Source organism: Montipora foliosa, chromosome 3, assembly GCF_036669935.1.
Source record: "Montipora foliosa isolate CH-2021 chromosome 3, ASM3666993v2, whole genome shotgun sequence".
Taxonomy (NCBI): Eukaryota; Metazoa; Cnidaria; class Anthozoa; order Scleractinia; family Acroporidae; genus Montipora; species Montipora foliosa.
Window position 1 is genome coordinate 6,952,760 of NC_090871.1, and position 22,132 is coordinate 6,974,891.

The window sequence follows — 22,132 nt, forward strand, 5'->3', positions numbered from 1 at the left end:
TAGACATAAGGAAGAGAGAGCCATAAAGTTTCTTTTATTGTTTGTCCATTTTCGAGATAATACTCCGTTCGATAAAAGTTAGTGAAGTTTGGCTTCAGCACTAAAAACTTTATCATAACTCAGTTGCTACGTTTCACAGTGTTATCATCTTTCCTGTTTTTCTTTGGTTTAGGAAAATCTGATTACCTCTCACAGCAGGATGAGAAGTTTATACTCTGTGGTAAGGGACGTCTTCAATCTTAATTGATTTTTGAAGACATGATAAGGATTCCCAATTGTTTGTTATTGTATGTAAGATGAGTAATTTGTGTGTCTTTTTCTGATGTCTGGTGTATTTCCAGCCGATCTTTATCGTTTGGAGCTGGACCTTATTGCACGGAGTTAGAGGCGAGAATGACACTGCTAACACGTCGCCCTCCCAAAATATGACAGAGTCTTCAGGAACTAGTCACCTTCGAATTCCAAAGAACCATAGGCAGAAACCAAAAACTAAAAGACCAAAGAAACACATATTGCAAAGAAGTTGGGTGAATTTGACAAGATCCCCAACAAACTTCGAAAAAGTGACACTGTTAAGTCGGGTTGGGTTGTTTCTGCACGTGAACGAGAATGGAACAATATCAGGATCATTAAAACTGTACAGTCCATTTGGTGAGTTTGAAGTGGTTAATGATGGCTCAATAACAACCCATTAGGTTCCAAGAAAGCTCAAGAAGTCCCTTTGCTTTTGCCATTCGCTCAGTTTGAGCGAATGGCAAAAGTTCCGTTACAGTTCGTGACGGTAAAAACACCGTGGCACACAGTGACAACCCATAATATTCCAATGAACTATTTTGTATTAAAAGAAAGTCTACCTTTTGACAAGTCCTTTTGCTCTTTCCATTCGCTGTTCTTGTAAAATGCACACTAACTGATCATTTCACGATTAGCTCTCAACTGTGCCATGCGCCAACGAGTTCCATATTTAAGACAACGTCTTCTAAAATCTTCGCGGAAAAAAGGATAACTACGTAATCTAGAGCGTTTTCGATTTGAGCTGTAGCGATTGCTAAAACTTTCGGAAGTGACTAAAAAGCCACTTAGAAATTTCTACAGACTTGATGTTCCCCTAGGACATCCGAACAGATAAATATTTTGTAGGGCAGACCCAAACTCACTAAACCGGAGCTTGTAAAGCACTGTAGCAAACATTTAATTAAAGCAAATCTAAGGACTTCCGAGAGATCCCGTCGTTGGGTGTCGCTCAGTAAAATTTGGTGCCGTTCCAATTTGGAAAAATTCAAAACGGTATTAGTATTTGTTGCTGACGTATATATTTTTACTTTCCGAAAGGTTTTGGCCAATTATAAGGAGAAAAGTAAGTGTTCAGTTTAGTTCATGAGGAACAACACGTCAATTTTTTCAATTCCGTCAAAATGTTCAATTTCGTGCTTTCCTTCCCAGTAGAGAGATTCCAAATAATGTCGCCCGATATTTTATCATAACTGTCAAATATAATACATTCAGATGAACTTATCTTTGTTTTGAGGAAGGTAGGTCATCGAGTATTAAATGCTTCAATATTACTCAAATAAATAAGCGTTTGAACAAAATTTTTGTTCGTTACGGTATATATTAAACTCTGAACTGACCAAGCACGCTCTCATTCACAGCGAGCAACGCGATAAAAACAATAAGCTCTCACGAACGTCGCAGCACTGTACATATTAGTGATCCGGTATTCTGCAGCTAGGTGCAGTGCAAAACAGACAGGCTTAATGTAAGCATAATACTTCAATAGTAAAATTTAAAAAAAGCAACTAAGGTTGTTATTGGCCTTGATCATCATTTTGTCGGACTGTACTTTGACTGTCACTCCTAAAAGAAATCCGAGTAATTCTGGCTGTGACCACCCTTAATTTTTTGCTTCAGAGGAACGTTATTCCTGAAAATTCAACTCTGCCATAACTGAATCGAAATACTTCAAAGTTTATCCTTGAGGGATGTCTTCTTTGAGTCGGTAGTGTGCAACGGTACTTTGCGTTGTTAAATATCGCACAAACTCCACACATGCCCACTGCAGAATCTGTTCGCCCTTAGGAGACAACGACTTTTCTTGTTTCCCAATTGATAAATGAAGTATTCTCCCCAACTGATCTCTACGTTTCCGTTGGATTTTTCCTGCTGTTCAAGGTGTTTTCAGCCGGATAACTCCTGAGAAATCGGCGGTCACACAATGTGAGCAGAATCAGTGACTGGCTATCAAATTTCCCTCTTCAGTGTTCTCTTGTGACTAACTGAACTAGAACACGATGCAACTCACATCTTTTAACGGATTCTGGGAGTCCCTCATTCAAATGTCTCGCATGGAAACCCCAAGCAATTATGATCTCTTCTTTGAAGTATTTGACGACAGTTCCAAAGATCGTTGCTCAAGCCCAGGCGCTGATATGCTTCACAACACTCCCGTCAAGAATTCTTAATTACGGTACTGTGCCTTGCATTCCAGGTTTAATTTCTAAGTCTTGTTGAGGTTGTAAAGTAGAATTCTCGTAAATTATCGTTTAGACCGGGCTAATAAGCTCAGTTGTACATGCAGTCTATAATCTTACGGTTTCAGTGGGCAGTTACGAACTTTCTTGTCTCATACAAGTAGTTACTCTTATGTAACCGAAATATATATATTTTAAATTTACGGCTGCTGTAATTTTGATTTGCAGTACGTGATAGGTTACACAGTTAAAGTAGACTGTTGAGAATAAGCTTGTTCTTCATCCGGCACTCTGTGTGTATGGAGGTAATCTGTGTATGGAACCCGTTAAGAAAACTATAATATGCAAGGGCACCCAACGAGCCCATTAAGCCAAAAGCCTTTAAGAGACATTTCTTTGCTCCTTGTAATGTATAAAGACTATCTAAAGAGATGTTTTTATCACCTTGAATTTTAGGGAACTATACTCTTTATTTCAGATATTGCTAGCTGAACGTTTCCTTCTAAGGAGTTCCAAACCCAATCATTTGCTCATCCGACAGGGGCACCTAACGATAACATTCACTGAAATATGTGTTCGGGAGAGTAAAACTGCTCTAAGAATTTCGGCTCTACGTTGCCAAACAGCTATAGATTTCTTTACTAAAACATCACCAAAAAGATTCGCAACAAGGGAAAAGTAGTCCATTACGTTTTCGGAAAGGATATTTTTGCAATTTTTGCACTTAAAAAGGTCACCTAGCAGTTTCGGATGAGCAAATGGTTTGCTAGGAAGTTTTATGAAGGTAACGTCCAGCTAGCAAATTAAAAAACCATTACCTAAATTTTTCGGACACATCAATTTTCAGCTAAGATATCCGAGCAGATCAAATTCTTCTAGGTGATAAAAACATCTCTTTAGACAGTCTTTAAACATTTCAAGGGGCCTAGAAATATCTCTCAAAGGCTTTTGGCTGAATTTGCTCATTGGGTGCCCTTGATCAGAAACTGCCAGGTGACCTTTTTAAGTACCAAAAATTGCAAAAATTATCCCTTCCGAAAACGAAAGGGACTACTTTTCCCTGGTTGCGAATCTTTTAGGGAGATGTTTTAGTGTAAAAATCTGTAGCTGCTTGGCAACGTAGAACCGAAATTCTTAGAACAGTTTGACTCACGATTCTCCTCGAACTTTTGTAAGAGCTCGTTGGGTGCCCTTGAACATGGTATATTTTCTAATGGCCAACCTACAAGAAAGAGCTCTTACAAAAGTAAGGAAAACTTTTGAATTTGAAGGAGACATGCATGTTTCAAACCCACTTGCGGGTTTTACTTGTATTGAAAATGGGTTTAGTTCAACTGAAACCATCATTGTCTACTTCTAAACTCAAATATTTTCGAAACTGATATTACGCACAATTTAAAATTGAATCATGTAGTAAATATTAAATATTGAAAATATTGATCAGACAAAGTTCAGGCGGTCTGCAAGAAATAAGACCTACAATGATGAAATGTTCCTGCATCGGTTGTAATACTTGCTATTGAATACCGGGTGGGTATGTGGTTGAATAATCGGTCCTTGCTCTACTCTTTGACTTTAATATCGTCAGATTCTATGACATTTCACTGCACGCTATGGGGCGAGAAAGAAAAAACTAAAAATCGTCTCTCAGGTTGTTTGAGTGACGAGATGTTCTGAATCGTCTTCGAACTACGTTCTTGGGGGAATGAAAAATTCTGCTCCTTGTTTTTGTGGAGGTTCAGTAATTCTGAACTCTCTCCTGTGTCGTTGTGGGGGATCAGAAATTCTGAATTCTCTCCTGTGTTGTGGTGAGGTATCAGAAATTCCGAATTCTCTCCTGTGTTGTTGTGAGGTATCAGAAATTCTGAATCCTTTCCTGTGTTTTTGTGGGGGATCAGAAATTCCGAATTATCTCCAGTGTGGTTGTGGGAGATCAGAAATTTTAATTTAATTTAATTTATTAACTTTGCCAGTCAAGCTGACAGAGCGCCACAACAGCTTGCGCAAATTGCCGTGGCCCCTTAAATTCTGAATCCTTTCCTGTCTTGTTGTGGGGGATTAGAAATTCTGAATTCTCTCCAGTGTTGTTGCGTGGGATAAGAAATTCTGAATCATTTCCTGTGTTTTTGTTGGGGATCAGAAATTCTGAATGCTCTCTTGTGTTGTTGTGGGGGATCGGAAATCCTGAATCCTCCCCCGTTTTTTGTAGGGGATCAGAAATTCTGAATCCTCTCCTATGTTATTTAGTGAATCCTTTCCCCGTTTTCTACGACGGAGCCTCCCTAGACAAGAAATTCAGAAGATCATTTGGGTTCTCATACGTGGCTCAGACATTAGAATAAAGTTCAAGTAAAGAATAAGATTTTGCTCGGAAAACGTTTGTGATTCCTTGCAAACGGGGAAACTTTCCCTGTAAGTTTTAACATTATTTTAAGATTCAGAGTAAACTACAAGAATATTCTTTGGAATTAAGTGGTAATTATGAATTTCCGTAGAAAATCAAAGTTTCATTTTCGGCCAATTTTACACTAATTTCTGATGGAACTTCAAAACCTGCATTAAACAAAAGCTATTCTCCGAGACAGGTTTTCATTTTACACGGAGAAAGCAGCCATATTTCAGATGATTCTCAGTATTTGTTCTGAATTTTCCCAAATTGGGACACCGCATTTTAGTTTAAAGGCGTTTAACTAGAGGGAAGTACCTTTTTCATGCAATTAACAAACTGACACCGGTGTTAAGAATGTACGAAAGACTTCAATTGTTAAATGCAAAAAACAAAAAAACCGACATGTCCTTTTCTTTGTTCAGCACCATATTAACCTGGATTGTTTTGGTTTCTAATTAAGATTCTGCAGACCTACGTATTAGGAATGTGCTGAATCACGATTGATAAGGCAAGGAAGATAGCAATGTCTTGCAGTTCATAGCACTGAATTATACATTGTAGCTGCATAAATACAAAATACATATACATAAATATATTGATCACACGTGAATATGGTTCCAATAGTCAATATAGCCCTAGTCTCAAGCGTATTTAACCGAGACAAAGTCTCGTAACCTCTTGGCCTTGGCTTTTCTCGTAACTAAATTCGTCAGTACTACCTGACCTGAGCGAGTACCCATGTAAATTTGTCGCGGCACTTGGACGGCGTACAGGCGCTAATTGGCTTTCTTGAAAACATAATAAATGTGTCAAAATTCCAAGTCAGATCATACGGAAGCCTGTAGGGTAAATACGAGATAATCCCGGGTGGAGAAAAAAAAACTGTAAATGCGAGATAAAAAAAGTAGACAATGCGAGATTAAAAAAAAAACTAGAAAATGCGAGATAGAAAATGCGAGATAAAAAACTAGAAAATGCGAGATAAAAAAAACTAGAAAATGCGAGATAGAAAATACGAGATAAAAACTGGAAAATGCGAGTTAAAAAACTAGAAAATGCGAGATAGAAAATGCGACATAAGAAACTAGAAAAATGCGAGATAAACAAATTTAAAGGTTTTCTTTAAATTTAGAACCTGGGAATCGAGGAGCGGGGAACGGGGAATCCCTACAATAGAAATTTTGAAAACGAGGAATGTCGAATTGAGAATAAAGGAGCCCAGTGGAAATTTTATTAAAGGTGTGACAATTATCTTCAGTATAAAGTTTTAATAGCAGCTTACATGTGCAATAAACAGATCATGAGCAGCAAACCTTCCAAATGCATACTTCTTGACCTAAGACATTATAATTCACGCTTTAACCCATTGTCGCTTTTAAAACTGTGCAATAGTTCAGCCGGTAAGCAAGATGGAGAAATAACTTTGCACTCGGCTTGCCTCACCTGTCGACTTTTCCCCGGCCTATTTGCTGCCTTAGAGCCTCCTTTAGGGTAGTAACAATGAAAACCTTAAAGATAAATTTGTCGTCGAAAAAAAACTTGTCTTTTCAGTGGAAACTGACATTTTACTGATTTCAGTGATTTGTGATGTCATGAGAAGACACAAAAGCTTTGCACTGCAAGTATTGTTCACACTGTGCTCTCCCCTTGTAGGTGTGATAATTTCATTAAATGTGTCACGGATTAATGAGATAAGTTTTCAACGCTGCTTAATTAAAGTGGTATGGATTATGTTATGGCTCGTTACTGTATTCATTCAATAGGCCATTTATTTAATCACATGTTCTCTTCAGTTTCGTATTTCAACTTGTGGCGCACCCAAAAATTTAGTTTTGAGGAAGAGTGCGCCAAAAAAAAAACATTTACTCGCGTAAGTGATGACTTAGAGTCATCATTGCTACTGGTATGTTCTCAACCTCGACTCCGACGCGATGTAAACGATCGGCACTTGTCGCTTGAAGTTTTCCAGAGGATCTTCGTTTGCAAGATGGTCGTTCGTCGATCGAATGGAATGGAAATTGTCTATTCGTCCTCTTGACTGATATCCGTTTTTCTTCGCCAGAATACACTCAACAATCGAAGATCCGGATGAGTTTTTCTCGCAGTTGCGAGACTTTTTGAACTCATTGGACTTGATTATCAAGCAACCTCCGAACGACCACTTGCTTCTCGATGTTTGGATTCAAATGCCCTCAACCCCGCCGAGCAAATTGTCGCTTTCGTCATTTGAAATGCACGATTCAGACACGCCTGAGAAGGTTTTGCTCATGGAGCAGCGAAGTAATCCCATAAAGAAGAATTTTGATGACGTGTGCAACAAACAGAGAGGAAATTTGGCTAATGGTGCTTTCAATGTGTGTATTTGGCGACCCAGAATCGAAGCCAAGGCCATCAATGAAATCGTGGAGGACGTTTCTGTAAAAAGTGGGTAAAAGAGGGTTAAAGAGGGCCGTGAAGGAACTTGTTGGAGATGGCACACGTTCAAGATACGAGGAGAGCATGAGAGTACCTGACTGGAAGCTTGTCCACTTTTAGGCGAAGGGAAGGGTCTCCTCTAAAACATGGCAGTGAGTGATTAACATCACAGGGCTTGAACGAACAGGGGTAAGAATATATAAAACACTAAGAATTGATCAAGTTTATGTTACTTTAGTAATTTGGCCATGATTTCTTTAAAAATTCAAGCATAATATTTATGTTTACATGTTTCATTGTATTTGTTTTGCTTGGTTTGTTTCTTTACATTTAAAAATTATTTTATACACCAGATGTTGACTCAAATTCTTTCCCCTCAACTATTATTATTCTTATTATTGTTATTATTATTATTATTATTATTATGATAATAATAATTAATTGTGACATTAATTATGACAATAATTTATTTAATACAACAGATATTGACTTAAATTCTTTCCCCTCAAAACTGAATGTGATGTTTATTATTATTATTATTATTATTATTATTATTATTATTATTATTATTATTACCGGTATTATCATTTTCATTCTCACTATTGTTATTTCAGGTCTAACTGAGTTTCGAATACTCGAGCACCTTGAGGAAATTGCAGAACTTTCTCTGCCACTATCCAAGTTCAAGAAGCCTTTTCAGGATCTGAATACATCCAAGACTTTAATTTTAAACAGTTACTTCTTGCCAGATCCATGTCGATGATAATTAGAATTTGTGTTAACTGAATTCTTATCTAATTTATGTTGTCTCCAAATGTACATTTCTTGGAAATTCATTTTTAAATTTTATCTTTGATTAGCTAAGTGTAGCCCAAAGATAATTGGTCGGAGTACACTTTAGGAACATATTGTGTTTGTAAGTACAATAATGTTGGTTTGTTTGAGACTTTTAAAGAGCCAAGATAATATTACTAGACTGTACTTTAGGTGGCACACCCATGAGTACAGTATAACCCTGTGTTTTGTTAGAGTCAAGATAATATTATTAGGCTGTACTTTAGGTGGCACACCCATGAGTAAAGCATAACCCAGTGTTTTGTTAGAGTCAAGATAATATTATTAGGCTGTACTTTAGGTGGCACACCCACAAGTACAGTATAACCCAGTGTTTTGTTAGAGTCAAGATAATATTATTAGACTGTACTTTAGGTGGCACACCCATGAGTACAGTATAACCCAGTGTTTTGTTACAGTCAAGATAATATTATTAGACGGTACTTTAGGTGGCACACCCATGAGTACAGTATAAACCAGTCTTCAGTAAGAGCCAAGATAATATTACTAGGCTGCACTTTAGGTGGCACACCCATGCGTGCAGTATAACCCAGTGTTTTGTTAGAGTCAAGATAATATTATTAGGCTGTACTTTAGGTGGCACACCCATGAGTACAGTATAACCCAGTGTTTTGTTAGAGTCAAGATAATATTATTAGGCTGTACTTTAGTTGGCACACCCATGAGTACAGTATAACCCAGTGTTTTGTTAGAGTCAAGATAATATTATTAGGCTGTACTTTAGTTGGCACACCCATGAGTACAGTATAACCCAGTGTTTTGTTAGAGTCAAGATAATATTATTAGGCTGTACTTTAGGTGGCACACCCACAAGTACAGTATAACCCAGTGTTTTGTTAGAGTCAAGATAATATTATTAGGCTGTACTTTAGGTGGCACACCCATAAGTACAGTATAACCCAGTGTTTTGTTAGAGTCAAGATAATATTATTAGGCTGTACTTTAGGTGGCACACCCATGAGTACAGTATAACCCAGTGTTTTGTTAGAGTCAAGATAATATTATTAGGCTGTACTTTAGTTGGCACACCCATGAGTACAGTATAACCCAGTGTTTTGTTAGAGTCAAGATAATATTATTAGGCTGTACTTTAGGTGGCACACCCATGAGTACAGTATAACCCAGTGTTTTGTTAGAGTCAAGATAATATTATTAGGCTGTACTTTAGGTGGCACACCCATGAGTACAGTATAACCCAGTCTTTCATTATAGCGAAGACAATATTATTAGGCCTTGCTTCACTGAAGCGATCATATTTACTCCTGCGCTGTTTTCTATGAAGCTTAAAGTTCTGTCACGCTATTGTATTCAAACGTCAAAACACTAAAGGACGTCTTTGCAAGAATGAATACCGTAAAATAATGCTGTAGTTTTGTTGCCAATAGCCACTGAAGTGCACTGAGTCCATTCTTTGTTGTTTGCATCCAAGGATGGAGTGAAGGATGGAATGGATTAAAACTTGAAAAAAGCTGGCCAGTTTTATTTTTAAGTTTGGAGACCGTATTTTCAGAAGTGGTCAAAAACTAAATATGAATAGATAGCTCTTTGTGCCATAAATATATTTCATATCTTGTCAGTGGGTTGTCAGGAATGTTGTATATGTGAGCTAAAGTAGTAAGAGAGATTTTTACCCATTTTTAACATAAAAACAGCAAATTTTGCATGACAGTGCCTCTTTAATTGTTTTGAAGCTTTTGGGTATAGAAGATCTGCCTTAGTCAACTAATGCGATGACTAGGTGATGACTTAACTCAAAGTACATGGGTCCGAAATAACAACGATGTTTCCTTGAGAAAAGTTCAAAATGTGTATTGATTTGGGCATCTAAGAATTAGGAACTAGTTATACTTGGAAAAATTGAAATGCCATTACCCGACTGAATTTGCGATATTGTTAAGTAAGTCTATCTGTATTGTTGTAGGAATATGCCACTCCACTGGTAACAATGCGATATTTTTCTGGGTAAAATATCTAAATGTATGTACATCTTGCGCATCTGTAGAAAGTTTGTCCACTCTCTGGAAGCTATGTATCATTTTTCTCAAGGTGTTTATCGTTTCTGCCTTTTTTTTTTCAAATTGAGGTATCTGTGTGGGGTTGTGCTAGCTGCAATAAGTACCTGAGTAGAAGTCAGTAATAAATTCCGGCGCAGGGATCTTATCGTTTATTTTTTAAAGGCTAGTAATAGAAACGTTTGTAAATGCACGATTTGCATCCCTTATATCTTGTTCAGTCCACTAGTTAAAACAAAAATATTATGAATAGTAGGCCAAAGGGTCACCACTTTATATTTGCTGGAGTCAAGACAGACCATTAAAAAAAAGTTCCTTCAATATATGTATTTTTTAAAGGCTAACATTTAACTGATCAAATATTAAAGTGGTGAAAGTGTAAAGGAACAGGAACTAACCAGGGAGAGAACATATAGAAGGCCATGGATTTCACTCGAACTGAAGTGGAAGTAACCTAGAAATGCTCCTGATGACGGTATCAGGGGAAAATCAAAGGAACCGCAACAACCTTTTTTTGGCCCGTTCCGTTGCTGTTTCTCGGATTTCACCCCAGTTGCCCCATACATACACCTGCGACGGCAAAAAAAGCAATTTCCACCAAAACAACCAAAACTTTTTAATGAAGAACACTGAGCTCGTCCTGAAGCCAGTTCGGAGTTTTAAGAAACGAATGTGTGCCTCAGGATAAAAACAAGTATATAATTGTCATTTTTGTTATCGTAAATAGCTGCAAGAATTTGCATTAGAAATATTTTCTCTTTTTTTTTAATGTGCTTGCTTTTATCCCGACGCGCGCAGTTTTTTGAAACTCTGAACTCGCTTATTTCACACATGCCGGATTATTGAAGCGTGAACTTGTTCTTGATGGTTAATTGTTTCATTATGCCGGTAATACATACATACATACTTTATTGAGACTCCCTTCAACAGGGATTTTCAGTCACAATGTTAAAAAAAAAGAAGAAAACTACAGTAATTTCATTAAAATCCAAATATATTCAAAATCATTCAAAATATACCAAAAATTACTTCATATAGAACATATTATTAAAAAGTGTCCGCTTAATAAAGCCCCTCAAATTTTTAACCAAGAAGCGCTGAAAGTCTTTTGGTGATTCCTTTTCCGTGGATTTGTCCCTATCTATTGATTATTAACTAATCAATTACTCAAAGATATCTCTAAAACAGTGCATGGGTATCAATCAATTCAATTTGCTACACGGTAGACCAATGCTAGATAAAACGTGCACCGAATTTTAGGACGCTTCGCACTTCCTTTCGCTGCTTACCTCGGAACTATGTACTTTGATTTCCGATCCTAACATCTTACTTCAGTAATCGTATTCGTAGAAATCTCTGGGCTAGGTCTCTCCCAAGGCCTTTCTGTTGTAGAATCTTTTACCGGTGTTCCGACTCTTCGATAAGACCCCATCGTTCAGAATACCCGGGAGGATACCGCCTTTAGCATTCGTTCCAATAAAAAAAAATGTCACTGGCAAAGCTGTAACGGCATTCACTTCTTACTTCGGGGGCTAAATAGCGTTTAGTGCTGTATTAACCACAGGCTTTCCTTTTGAGCCCAAACCAATTATACCTTGACGCTCTACCCAAAATTAATCATGGTGAAGCGTTTTAAAAGTACTTTTTTTCATAAAGCCAATGAAATTGTGTCAGAAGACAAAGTGGTACGTGACTTTTGGTGGTCACCCGAAGCAGAAATTACTTTTGCTTCATGGAACAAATTTTTTCTTGCCTTTTCTCTTTTTATTGGCCCTCGAAAGTTTCGATGTGAGTCATTTGTTTAATTACTAGTAATAGTTCTCACTACATCTGCCCGCGGTTTGAATATCATGTCATTGTCTTTACACTGTTTACATGGCATTTAAAGGTGACCCGAGTACGAGTATGTCTTTTTTTGGGATTTTTTTTTCTCCTATATGAGATAATGGGAGGTTTCTGTTTATTTCCCAAAGTCGTGGTTGATTTTCTATCAAATGCCAGTGGGCCATCAATATTATTTTTAAGTTACGCACTGATAAATGGTATTACGTGACAAAGGGCAGTAATTTCTTTTGTGCGTCTTCTTTTTCTGTCCCTGTAATTCACTTCAGAGAGGATTTGTTCTGTGAACAGATGCGGATAGCCCCTTTCGCATAGGCGGGACTTGAAGTTGCATATATTCTCTTCGAATGCCTTTCGAGAAGGGATCAGTGTTCTTAGTACTTATTGGGCTTATCTTTTTACAAAGCCTTTCCCTACTCCTGGTGGGTGGAAGGAGCCAAAATGTCTATATTGATTTTTTTTTTTCTGTTGGCTTAAAATGCGTCGTACATCAAGGATGTTTCTTTTCGATACCACCATAATGCCAATGACAAAGCTTCCAGGACCGACTGGAATTTCCGAAGGATGGCTTCTCGCAGTTTTTGGAATATCCAGAACCAAATCATTATCATCATCTTCGGCGGCCGTCGCTGGGATAGGAATTCTCCGTGCTTGCCTCTGTTTCCCTCTTCCTTCTGGAGTGTTTTGCGAGAACGAATGATCCGTCTGTTCGTCTTTTCTGGTATCGCATCACTTGTAAACTCCGCAATTAGTTGATCTCCGAAAATTACGTCCGCTCAGCTATCGCAAATATTAAACAAAGACCTTTTGTTCTTTAGGAGACTCAATGCCGGTTTGATGAAACTTGATGAAAAGTAAAAACCCACCCTTGCGTCCTTCATTGCTGGTTTGCCTCGTCGGCGATGACATTTTTTCTGACAAAGCTCTGTCTGTAAAAACGGATTAAAACACCTCGACCGGAAAGGACCGCAGGGTACCGTGAGCCTCCTCGAAAAGCTCCATACAAATTTTTATACTTTTAGTATAAGGAAATGTATGGAGCTCCCCTGGATACTTACAGTGCAAGCTCCGTGTGTCTTCTCATGGATCGCAATTATTAATTTTTTGCGGCAGCGTTCTCTGTTTTGCGATGGTGATCACGATCCATAGGCAGATTGATAGGTAGAGAAGATTGCTGAATCGGCAGTCAACGCATACAAACGCCTGCGCAGGAAAACGAAATGATATTGTTTTTTATGTCTGTAGTAAACCCTTATTGTTTGTTAAACCCCTGGTCTCGCTTGGTGCAGAAGTGTTTACTTTTTTCAAATTCTTGTCTGAGAGTTTTGCGATTATGAAATTGTATAGCAATTTGTAACATAACGATAATTACGTTCGAGATTAGGGGAACGAAATTTCTGATCTTGGGCATCCTGTATATTGTTGTTTCATTTTTGTCAGCGCCATCTTGAGTTAAGTCGTGTATTGATACATCATATGCGGACTATACGGAGTCCATTCGCACAACTTTCTTTAAATACATGTTTCATCTTCATGGCATCTCGGTTCGTTTATTTAGTTCGCCCAACGAACAAACCTCATAATAAATGATTACTCCCAGATTTACCGTAAACGCTTTAGTAAGCCTTTCCCAATCCAACCCACCCCCTTCCCCTTCTCCTTCTTGGGGACTCGTAGCGAGGGGGCTTTGTAAAAACTCAAGAGTCAAAATACCAGTCTTCTAGTTTATATCACCAAGCTTTAATAAATCTAGGATAGAGTATGCAGCAGTTATCGATGTCCTGAAATAGTCTTGAAATCACAACTCGGCCACAAAGCGCAAAAAGTAGCGCATATGAAGTTTGAAGTTAGCACTGTAGAGCTGAAGAGTAATATAAGCTTTTAAAACCATATTTTGCAGCGTATGTTTATTGCACAAAATTCAAGGTGAGTGAAGGGGGGCTTATTAGAGAGGTCTAAACAAGGCTGAGGCTATCGGAGGTCTCATAAGAGAGGGGCCTTATTAGAGCATGTACGGCGTAAGTATAATTCGATGGTCTCTTATCCCGATACCAACCCGCCCGACAGGTAAGAACTTCAGAGAACGTTTATTGTGTGTGCATGTCGAAGTTTTTTTTAAATGCGGAGGAGAGCGCCAAATGAAGCTGTTAGTCAGTATTGACCACTGCCATAACAAGCTCAATTTGGTGATTCGCAAGTCTTTCTCATATATATTACTGTATTTTACTCACACGAAAAGTAGAGCTAATAACTCCAGCAATTTGCACTTTAACTTGCTGTGAATTAAGAAGTGAAGTCGAAAAGGATCAACACGTCATCCTCGATACCTGTGTTACTCGATACATTTTATTTTCTTCGATTTTTCTGGGTTTAGTATTTTACTATAGTAACCCGACATCTCCTCTCAGGGGGCTATTACACGTAAATAAAAGATATTGCACTTACTTATGATTCAGAGTCTAGCCAAGGGCACAGTATTTCAATCCTGTGACATGAATCATAGTTTTCGGCGCTTATTGAAACTATCTCGAGAAGTACACTGATGCTAGTATCCTCAAAAGCCACTGTCCAACGCACTTCAATAATGCGAATTACTTCTACATGTACTTAAATAAACATCAACAGGGAATCCTCTAAGAAACCATGGGGCTTATAGGATGAAGATACCCCTGAGTAGACCTAGCAAACGATAATTTACTTCTCTAACAACCGTGCGCGTTACAGGTTGAGTTAAAGTCTTAGAATTTTGGGAAACATTTTGAGATCATACCAAGTATTTCTTAAAAGCGGTGTTAATTCCTATTGGCATTGCGGAGAGCTTAGATCCTTAGAGGCACGGAATGCCACAGATTTGGACTATGGGATAACATAGTAAATTGACTGAGGGTCTTACCGACACGAGGCCTATAGGACTCTGCGGACCTTAACTGTGAATTCCAGCTCCTGTAGTCAACTTACTTTCAAATGACCGCGGCATCAATTTACTGTGATAGTTATACATAAGAGATCCAAGTTAAGGTTATAAATGTCAAGAACGTTTAGACGTGAAAGAGTAGTTTGCTAGAAGACTTAAAATCAGTCTTGAACTGATATTGACATAACAGTTCGCTTTTTTAGAAGATATCTCCTATGTAGGTAAGCTATAATCGTAGAAGATCACACAGTGCTAAAGTACGAGGTGTGGTTAGATGAGCCCATGATACAATCTTGAAGAATTATTATTATCCCAGCTTCCAAAACTATGGATCAAAGAAACTCCAGAATGTAAAAAGTTTTAACACCGCTTTTAAAAAGAAAGAATTGGTCTAATATCAAAATGTTTCCTGAAATTCTTTAACTTAGCCTGTTACGCTTGTTAGGGAAATTAGCGTTAGTCATTTTCATTTATAATCAGTCATTGGTATCCTCATCCCTTAAGCCCCATGGCTTCTTAGAGGATTCCCTGTCTATGGTTACCTAATTATCGTTCTGTCACATACTGTTATACATAAACTCCTACATGTGAAGAGAAACAAGACACTTTTCCTTTTCACGTATATTTTCGGCCGAGTTTACCAGCCGGCTTCATCAGGGTGAATGGCCGTAACATGTGCATCGCACCACTAATTGCCTCCGCAGGGTTTTGGCCTCTGAGGGAAACATAGAAGGCCCCCACGTAAAAAGAGTAAATTTGTGAATTGTTAGATATTGCACAGGGGAAAGCAATCTCCATTTGCTCAACCGAGCGCGCAAGTTGGTATCGGTATTGTTCACCGAGTTCGCGAGGTGTTCTGGGTAACTTGAGTCACAAGGCAGAAAATCACAGGGAGCAACGATATCGACGGTTAAGCATAGAGATTGAAGGTGAATAATTTTCGAATATTTCAGCGATTCCTTTTACTTTAATTTGAAAATCAAGGATTACAGTATCTGATAGAAAATCATATTGCCTGGATCAGAAATCGATTTTTCAGGCGCAGATCATAAACAGGGGCGACGATTTGTCAGACACAAATGAAGTCAGAAACAGGGGCGACAGGCTCGGCCACAAACTGCAACCTCAGAAAGCAAAAGCATAGTCTCAGTATCAACATTTTCAAACAATCCTCAATAATTTTTGCAACAGTTATTTATATATAATAAAAATCAGCGATCCGATTATAATAAGAGAGTTTTGTTTTTATTTTTTGGTATTGCAAGGTACCGTGGAAAAAACTAAATGGATCAAAAAGGTGATGACGAACGATGACCACGAACTGTTGCCTTCTAGTCATTGAATGTTCCTGTTCCTGTTTTACTATCATATTTTCCAGGCATTTTCCAAAATTATGTAAATTTCTTTTTAATTGATAGTGTATCAAGTAAACGTTGATAGAAATTAATAAATAAATGCTGTTTGTTATTGCTCATTCCTTCCTTGCATCTTTCACTTTCATCATAGTTAATCTAGGGACCGGTTAGGAAACCCTGGGAATTTCAAAAGCAGGAACAATACAGTCGCAGTTAGATGTTGAACCGACCGTGACCCTGCACAATCTTTTGTCTTTGGTTCGCAAGTTAATTTCGAATAAATTAGTCCAAGCTTTTGATTGGTTATCCTGCCGAAAAAAGCGTGTTTTTGTCGGGTTTTGTGCAAGGTCAAGGCCAAAAAAGCGAACAAAAACATGAAACAGCCTACATCTATTAACTAGGCTTTCATTTACCAACCTAATTACATGTAAAATAATATGAAGACATCACAATGTGCAGCACACACCTCAACTGCCATCTGCATTATCTTAGGCGGGAGCAGATGTAGTGAAAACTATCACTAGGTACAAATTTAGATACGCAACTCAAAAGTGAGAGCACCACAACATGATGCAAATCCACAAGGCGTGCGCAAACCGGCAAAAACAACTATATATTGATCAGTGTTTTCGTTCCCTGTTAGATCTACGTCATGAAAGTAATCTGATTAAAGAAAAAGTCAATATTATTCAGTCCTTGGAGTTTAATACTGTTAACCGGTATTCCCATGAAAACAATAAGGGTTTACAACAGACATAAAAAACAATATCATTTCGTTTTCCTGCGCAGGCGTTTGTATGTGTTGACTGCTGATTCAGCAATCTTCTCTACCTATCAAACTGCCAATGGATCGTGATCACCATCGCAAAACTGAGAACGCTGCCGCAAAAAATAAATAATTGCGATCACGTCACAAATCAGTAAAATGTCAGTTTCCACTGAATTTGTTTTAACCTAAAACACAAGTTTTTTTTCGACGACAAATTTATCTTTAAGGTTTTCATTGTTACTACCCTAAAGGAGGCTCTAAGGCAGCAAACAGGTCGGGGAAAGTCGACAGGTGAGGCAAGCCGAGTGCAAAGTTATTTCTCCATCTTGCTTACCGGCTGAACTATTGCACAGTTTTAAAAGCGACAGTGGGTTAAAGCGTGAATTTTAATGTCTTAGGTCAAGAAGTATGCATTTGGAAGGTTTGCTGCTCATGATCTGTTTATTGTACATGTAAGCTGCTATTAAAACTTTATACTGAAGATAATTGTCAAACCTTTATTTTATTTCAATTGCGTGCGTGCAAACAAGAAGCACAATTCCGTGTCACAAGCCATACATATACAATTGAATGAATTTCTCACAGTTCGGGATCAAACCCTTTTCTGAAGAGCCTCTTCGTGAATAATGAAGCACAAAATAGACAACAAGCTTCCTTTCAAATAATTCCTCACTGTCACATTTCCACTGATTTTCTTTTACCCGAAGACTGTGCAGAGTTGAGTACAAAATAAATGTAAACAGCTAGACAACTGAGATGCGACTGCAGTAAACACAGATGCATTCAAAGCTTTCGATTCCTTTAATGTTTGTTAAACCCATACAGAAATTGCCATTTGGTTTAAGTGTTGAACATATCATCGCAGTTGGTAAATAATACAAAAATACAGCTCGCTGCTCGACGGTCGATCTCAAGTCATTGCGATGCCCAGGCCCCTAGGTACTTCATTTATCCCTTAATATATTGAAGACAGTTCGCAGAGGTGCAAACACTCGAAATGAAATTAAAAATGATCCATGCGGTTAAAAGGTCAAATTTAAATCGTGGCAGATGGAACCTGCGACAATTTTGTTGTAAAGTTCGCGCCGATATAAATGTTTGCAAACTGTGCCAAGCGCGGAAAAAACCGTATGGCGTGAAAGTCAGTTCCGTTTATTCCACGGATTGGGTTGAGAGCGAAAAAGGGTGCAAGATCAATTTATTTAACATATTATATCACGCGTAGAGGTTTAACAACAAAGCAAGACACAATTTTGTTTCGAACACTCAGATAATTCGAATCATTCTTATCGTCAAGAACTACCAAGAATCAACGAGCCTCGCCAAGTTGAGTTCATCTGGATTGCTGTGATCTTTGTAGGCAATAGACTCATCTCCAAAATTTGCCTCATTCCTTAGATTAGGATAGAAAATCGTGTAAACGCGCTAGCATTTCGCTATTTATGGGCACAAGTGATGTTTTGAGGGTTCTCAAAGTTGCACCATAGTTAATAGATCTAGAGGGGACTAGTTTTGAAGCTCGGCAAACATCATAGGGGCAAGCAAAGATCCCAAGATTTGGGTTGGAAAGTCCACGACCGTGCACAATGTCTTGTTTTGCGCTTATACACTATGCATGAATTACGTAACCAACACGTTTTCATTGGTTAGTTCCTCAGTACGGAGTAAACAACTGTTGTGTTTTGTACACTGTCAAGGCCGAAAAAGAGAAAAAAAACCTACAATAAAAGAAATTTGTCGGGTTTCATAACTATTCTCGTCTATTAACTATAGTTGGACGAGGCGTAGTCGAGTGCAATTTGAGAAATTTCAAGAGATCACGAGTGACCATAAAGGCCCGTTTAAACGGTTTCAACATTTGACGAACAGTCGTTTAACAAGAGTTGAACAGATGTTGGGCAAATGTTGGACGCAAAAACAAAGTTGTGCGGAGGCCGTTCAAACGGTTCCAACATTGCACCAACAAAACAACCAACACTTTTGTGAAATTTGATTGCGAGGAACTAATAACTAGAAACCAGTCTCTCTCGTCCAGATAAACTACGCCATATTGAATTTAGCGATCTTATGGGAGCATGCGTGTGTTGAACCGATTGTTCAAACGGCTTCAAGACCTTTCAACATTTTCGAGAACAAAAGAAAATGTTGAATGAAAGTTTAAACCGACTTCAACTTGATTCAACACGCTTTCAACAAGCTTTCAACGTTTTCACGCTTTCAACAATGTTGGATGACCTGTTCAAACGCACTGAACATTTGTTTCAAGAAAGTGTCGAAGCAAAGCATGTTGAAGCAAATGTTGAAACCGTTTAAACGGGCCTTAAATCACGAAATGTACGAGCAAGTTCATACGATTTTTTAGTTATTATATCACTCCATCGCTTTGTTTCCATAGCAACAATTCATTATTGCACGCTATAACCTATTTATGCATTCGTCATTGACCAATCGGAAACGCGATATCCTGTTGAGTTTATAATAACAAAAGTAAGCAAGAAGTCTGATTATTAATGATACTTCATTTTAAAAGTCTTGTAAAAAGTACACCTTGTAGGACATAATAGGGCATATGTATTATTTTCGGAGGGCTGAAAGAGATTTATTTATTCACAAAAATATACTTAGATCATTCTAATGACAAATCCTCTTATATTTTGCAGTCGAGTTCGAGTTACAATCATTTGGTCCAAGTATTATGAGGCTGAAGAGTATTAAGACAAAAAAATTCTTGGCAATAAACTCTGAAGGATTGCTACATACAAGGGTTAGTAAATTTGACGGAAATTGCTATATATACTTTTTGCGTTTTTCACAGCCTCTTTTACTATATGGTGCTGTTTACATAGGATCTTAGCCAAAGGGAAGTCCCTACTGAGGAAATCCATCAGCTAAAAGTCATAACTTTCCTGCAACCAATTCACATACCACCGGTTGCATCTGCCCCAGTCGTTGGGATCTTTCTTGGAAAAGGAATTTTCCAGAACTCTCGATCTGCGATGGAATGCGGCCCATCAAGGTTTGGTATTATCTATTTAAGGATGGCTTCTGCTGGTTTTTCGCCTGAGAAAAGAGGGCGGTATTGTGTTCCTTGCACAATCCATAATTTTGCATTAAGGACGACCAATCCCTCGCGCGGTCAGAGGCGTTGTAGGCTTCAGGCCCAATCTGAATAGCCATAATTTGGCGGGAACCTTATTCTAAATTTAGGGCGCTTTCCTTTTGTTAGAACTTGCCAGCCAGGCCCATCAGTTTGCAAAGAATATGGAACAATTCGAAGGAACACTTGCGTGATAATCTTTCGCATTCTTCTGGAGGACTATATATTATCCTCGGAGTGTGTTAATTTGAAAGTGTTGTGCAGTTCGTCCTTCCAAATGCCCGGTCTGGCCGGTCAGTTCTGTCAAATGGAAAGCCTCCTTAGATAAATCAGTAAGCCAAATGAGAGACATCGACTTTTCTGAGGTATGGACTTTCTAGCTGTGAGAAAAGAAGATCCTGGATCCATAGAGTCCTCAAGAAGAACAAAGATGGCTATATATAACTGCATGGGCCTTTCTTTGGAAAGACAAAGTATGACCACAACGCCTCTAATTGGTCTGCAAGCAAGTATCAACACGAGGGACTGCTCGAGGGATGGATCGTGCAAGGAATTCAATATCGCCCCTTTTTTCCAGAAAAAAAATCTATCTGTAGCTGTCCTAAAATAGGCAATACCAAAGATGGATGGGCCGCATTCCATCACAGATCGAGACTTTTAGGTTATAGACCTTTGTCAATGACTTTAAGCCCAACTTGGACGTTCTCTCCTTTCAACATGGCGGCTAGTCGCCATGCCTGAGCACCAGGCAAGAAACCCGATTTTCATCTTTTCTTTCTTCCCATATTCTGCGTACGCGTTGACCCTGAGTTTTACTTGGGTAGCGATCTTATTCGACCGTTGTTTCTTCTCAAAACGTCACAGTTATAATCCGGCATCATCATCATTCTATCCTAGTCTGTCAGCGTTAGTAAATTTTTCTGTCCTGATCTTTTCTTTGCAGATGGATGAATCGAAGGACTGTTTATTTTATCAATACCACGAGAAGAACCTGTTTGTGTCATTTGCGTCTTTCAAGTACTACATGAAAGAACATTATGATATGTTCTTAGGAATAAAACGAAATGGCAAAGTAAAAGTACCTTCTTCCACCTTACCTGGGCAAGATTCTGTTCAATTTATGGTGCTAAATGTTGACAGCCTGTGACCAGCCTTAAAAGGCGAATATGACGGTTAGCTTCATGCAGTGATTGAACGTGATAGACAGTAATTGGGAAAAAATCATCATTTTGCCCTCTTAGAGAGTGCCGGTCCGCTGTTGAAATTCGGCAGGCTTAAAACACAGGTCACTCGTTACAGGTCATTGTTTTACCTAATAGTATACTGAACAACCTAAAACTTTTCAATTGGCTAACTTTGAGCTGAAACATCGTCTTTAGGCAAAGTGAGGGCTTATGAGGCCTAAATTTGCATTAGCAATACGTTTTGTAAGGAGTGACCTGTCGTAAAACGTCACCTGCATTTTAAACCTGTCGGTTAAAACTGGAATAAGTACTAAGCTGTGGCTGTCGCTCTTTAGCTTCAGTAATATGTTGACGAGTTTCTATTGGATGAAACGACAATAAGAAAAAAAATTTTTTTGCTTCGACGCTTCACAAGATCTTAGTTGGATGACGTAATTTATATTATAATATATATATATATATATATATATATATATATAAAGTGTGAAACTTGATTTTCGTAAAACAGTGCTCAGTACATAGAAGTAGAGCGAAATATATACGGAAGAAAAAACACATAAACTACAAGTTCATCCCTAAAAGCCTGTTTCGTGGTCGCCCACTCATCAGGGGATTTTCCCCTGATGAGTGGGCGACCACGAAACAGGCTTGTAGGGATGAACTTGTAGTTTATGTGTTTTTTCTTCCGTATATATATATATATATAGTGAGTAAAAAGGAAGCGAGGACGGACAACTTCTGACGTTAAAAAGTTAAAAAATTAAAAATTTACTAAAACGTTTCGGTCAAAGACCTTCTTCAGTTATGACAACTTTTGAATAAAAACGAA

General features: G+C 38.2%; 1 protein-coding gene across 1 annotated transcript; it reads left to right on the forward strand.

The window, feature by feature from the left end:
• Positions 1-2,266: 2,266 nt before the first annotated feature.
• Positions 2,267-21,719, forward strand: LOC137994441 (fibroblast growth factor 1-like). The gene is made up of 3 exons (XM_068840015.1): positions 2,267-2,467; positions 19,683-19,786; positions 21,063-21,719. The coding sequence occupies exons 1-3, from the start codon at positions 2,365-2,367 to the stop codon at positions 21,264-21,266; spliced, it is 411 nt and encodes a 136-aa protein (XP_068696116.1). The 5' UTR covers positions 2,267-2,364; the 3' UTR covers positions 21,267-21,719.
• Positions 21,720-22,132: the final 413 nt, after the last annotated feature.

Bases quoted from the DNA above. Each gene is read 5' to 3' on its own strand.
- LOC137994441 (XM_068840015.1), top strand. From the start codon at position 2,365: ATGATCTCTTCTTTGAAGTATTTGACGACAGTTCCAAAGATCGTTGCT. The intron at 2,468-19,682 runs GTACTGTGCCTT...TATATTTTGCAG, and splicing joins GTCAAGAATTCTTAATTACG to TCGAGTTCGAGTTACAATCA. The intron at 19,787-21,062 runs GTTAGTAAATTT...TTTTCTTTGCAG, and splicing joins AAGGATTGCTACATACAAGG to ATGGATGAATCGAAGGACTG.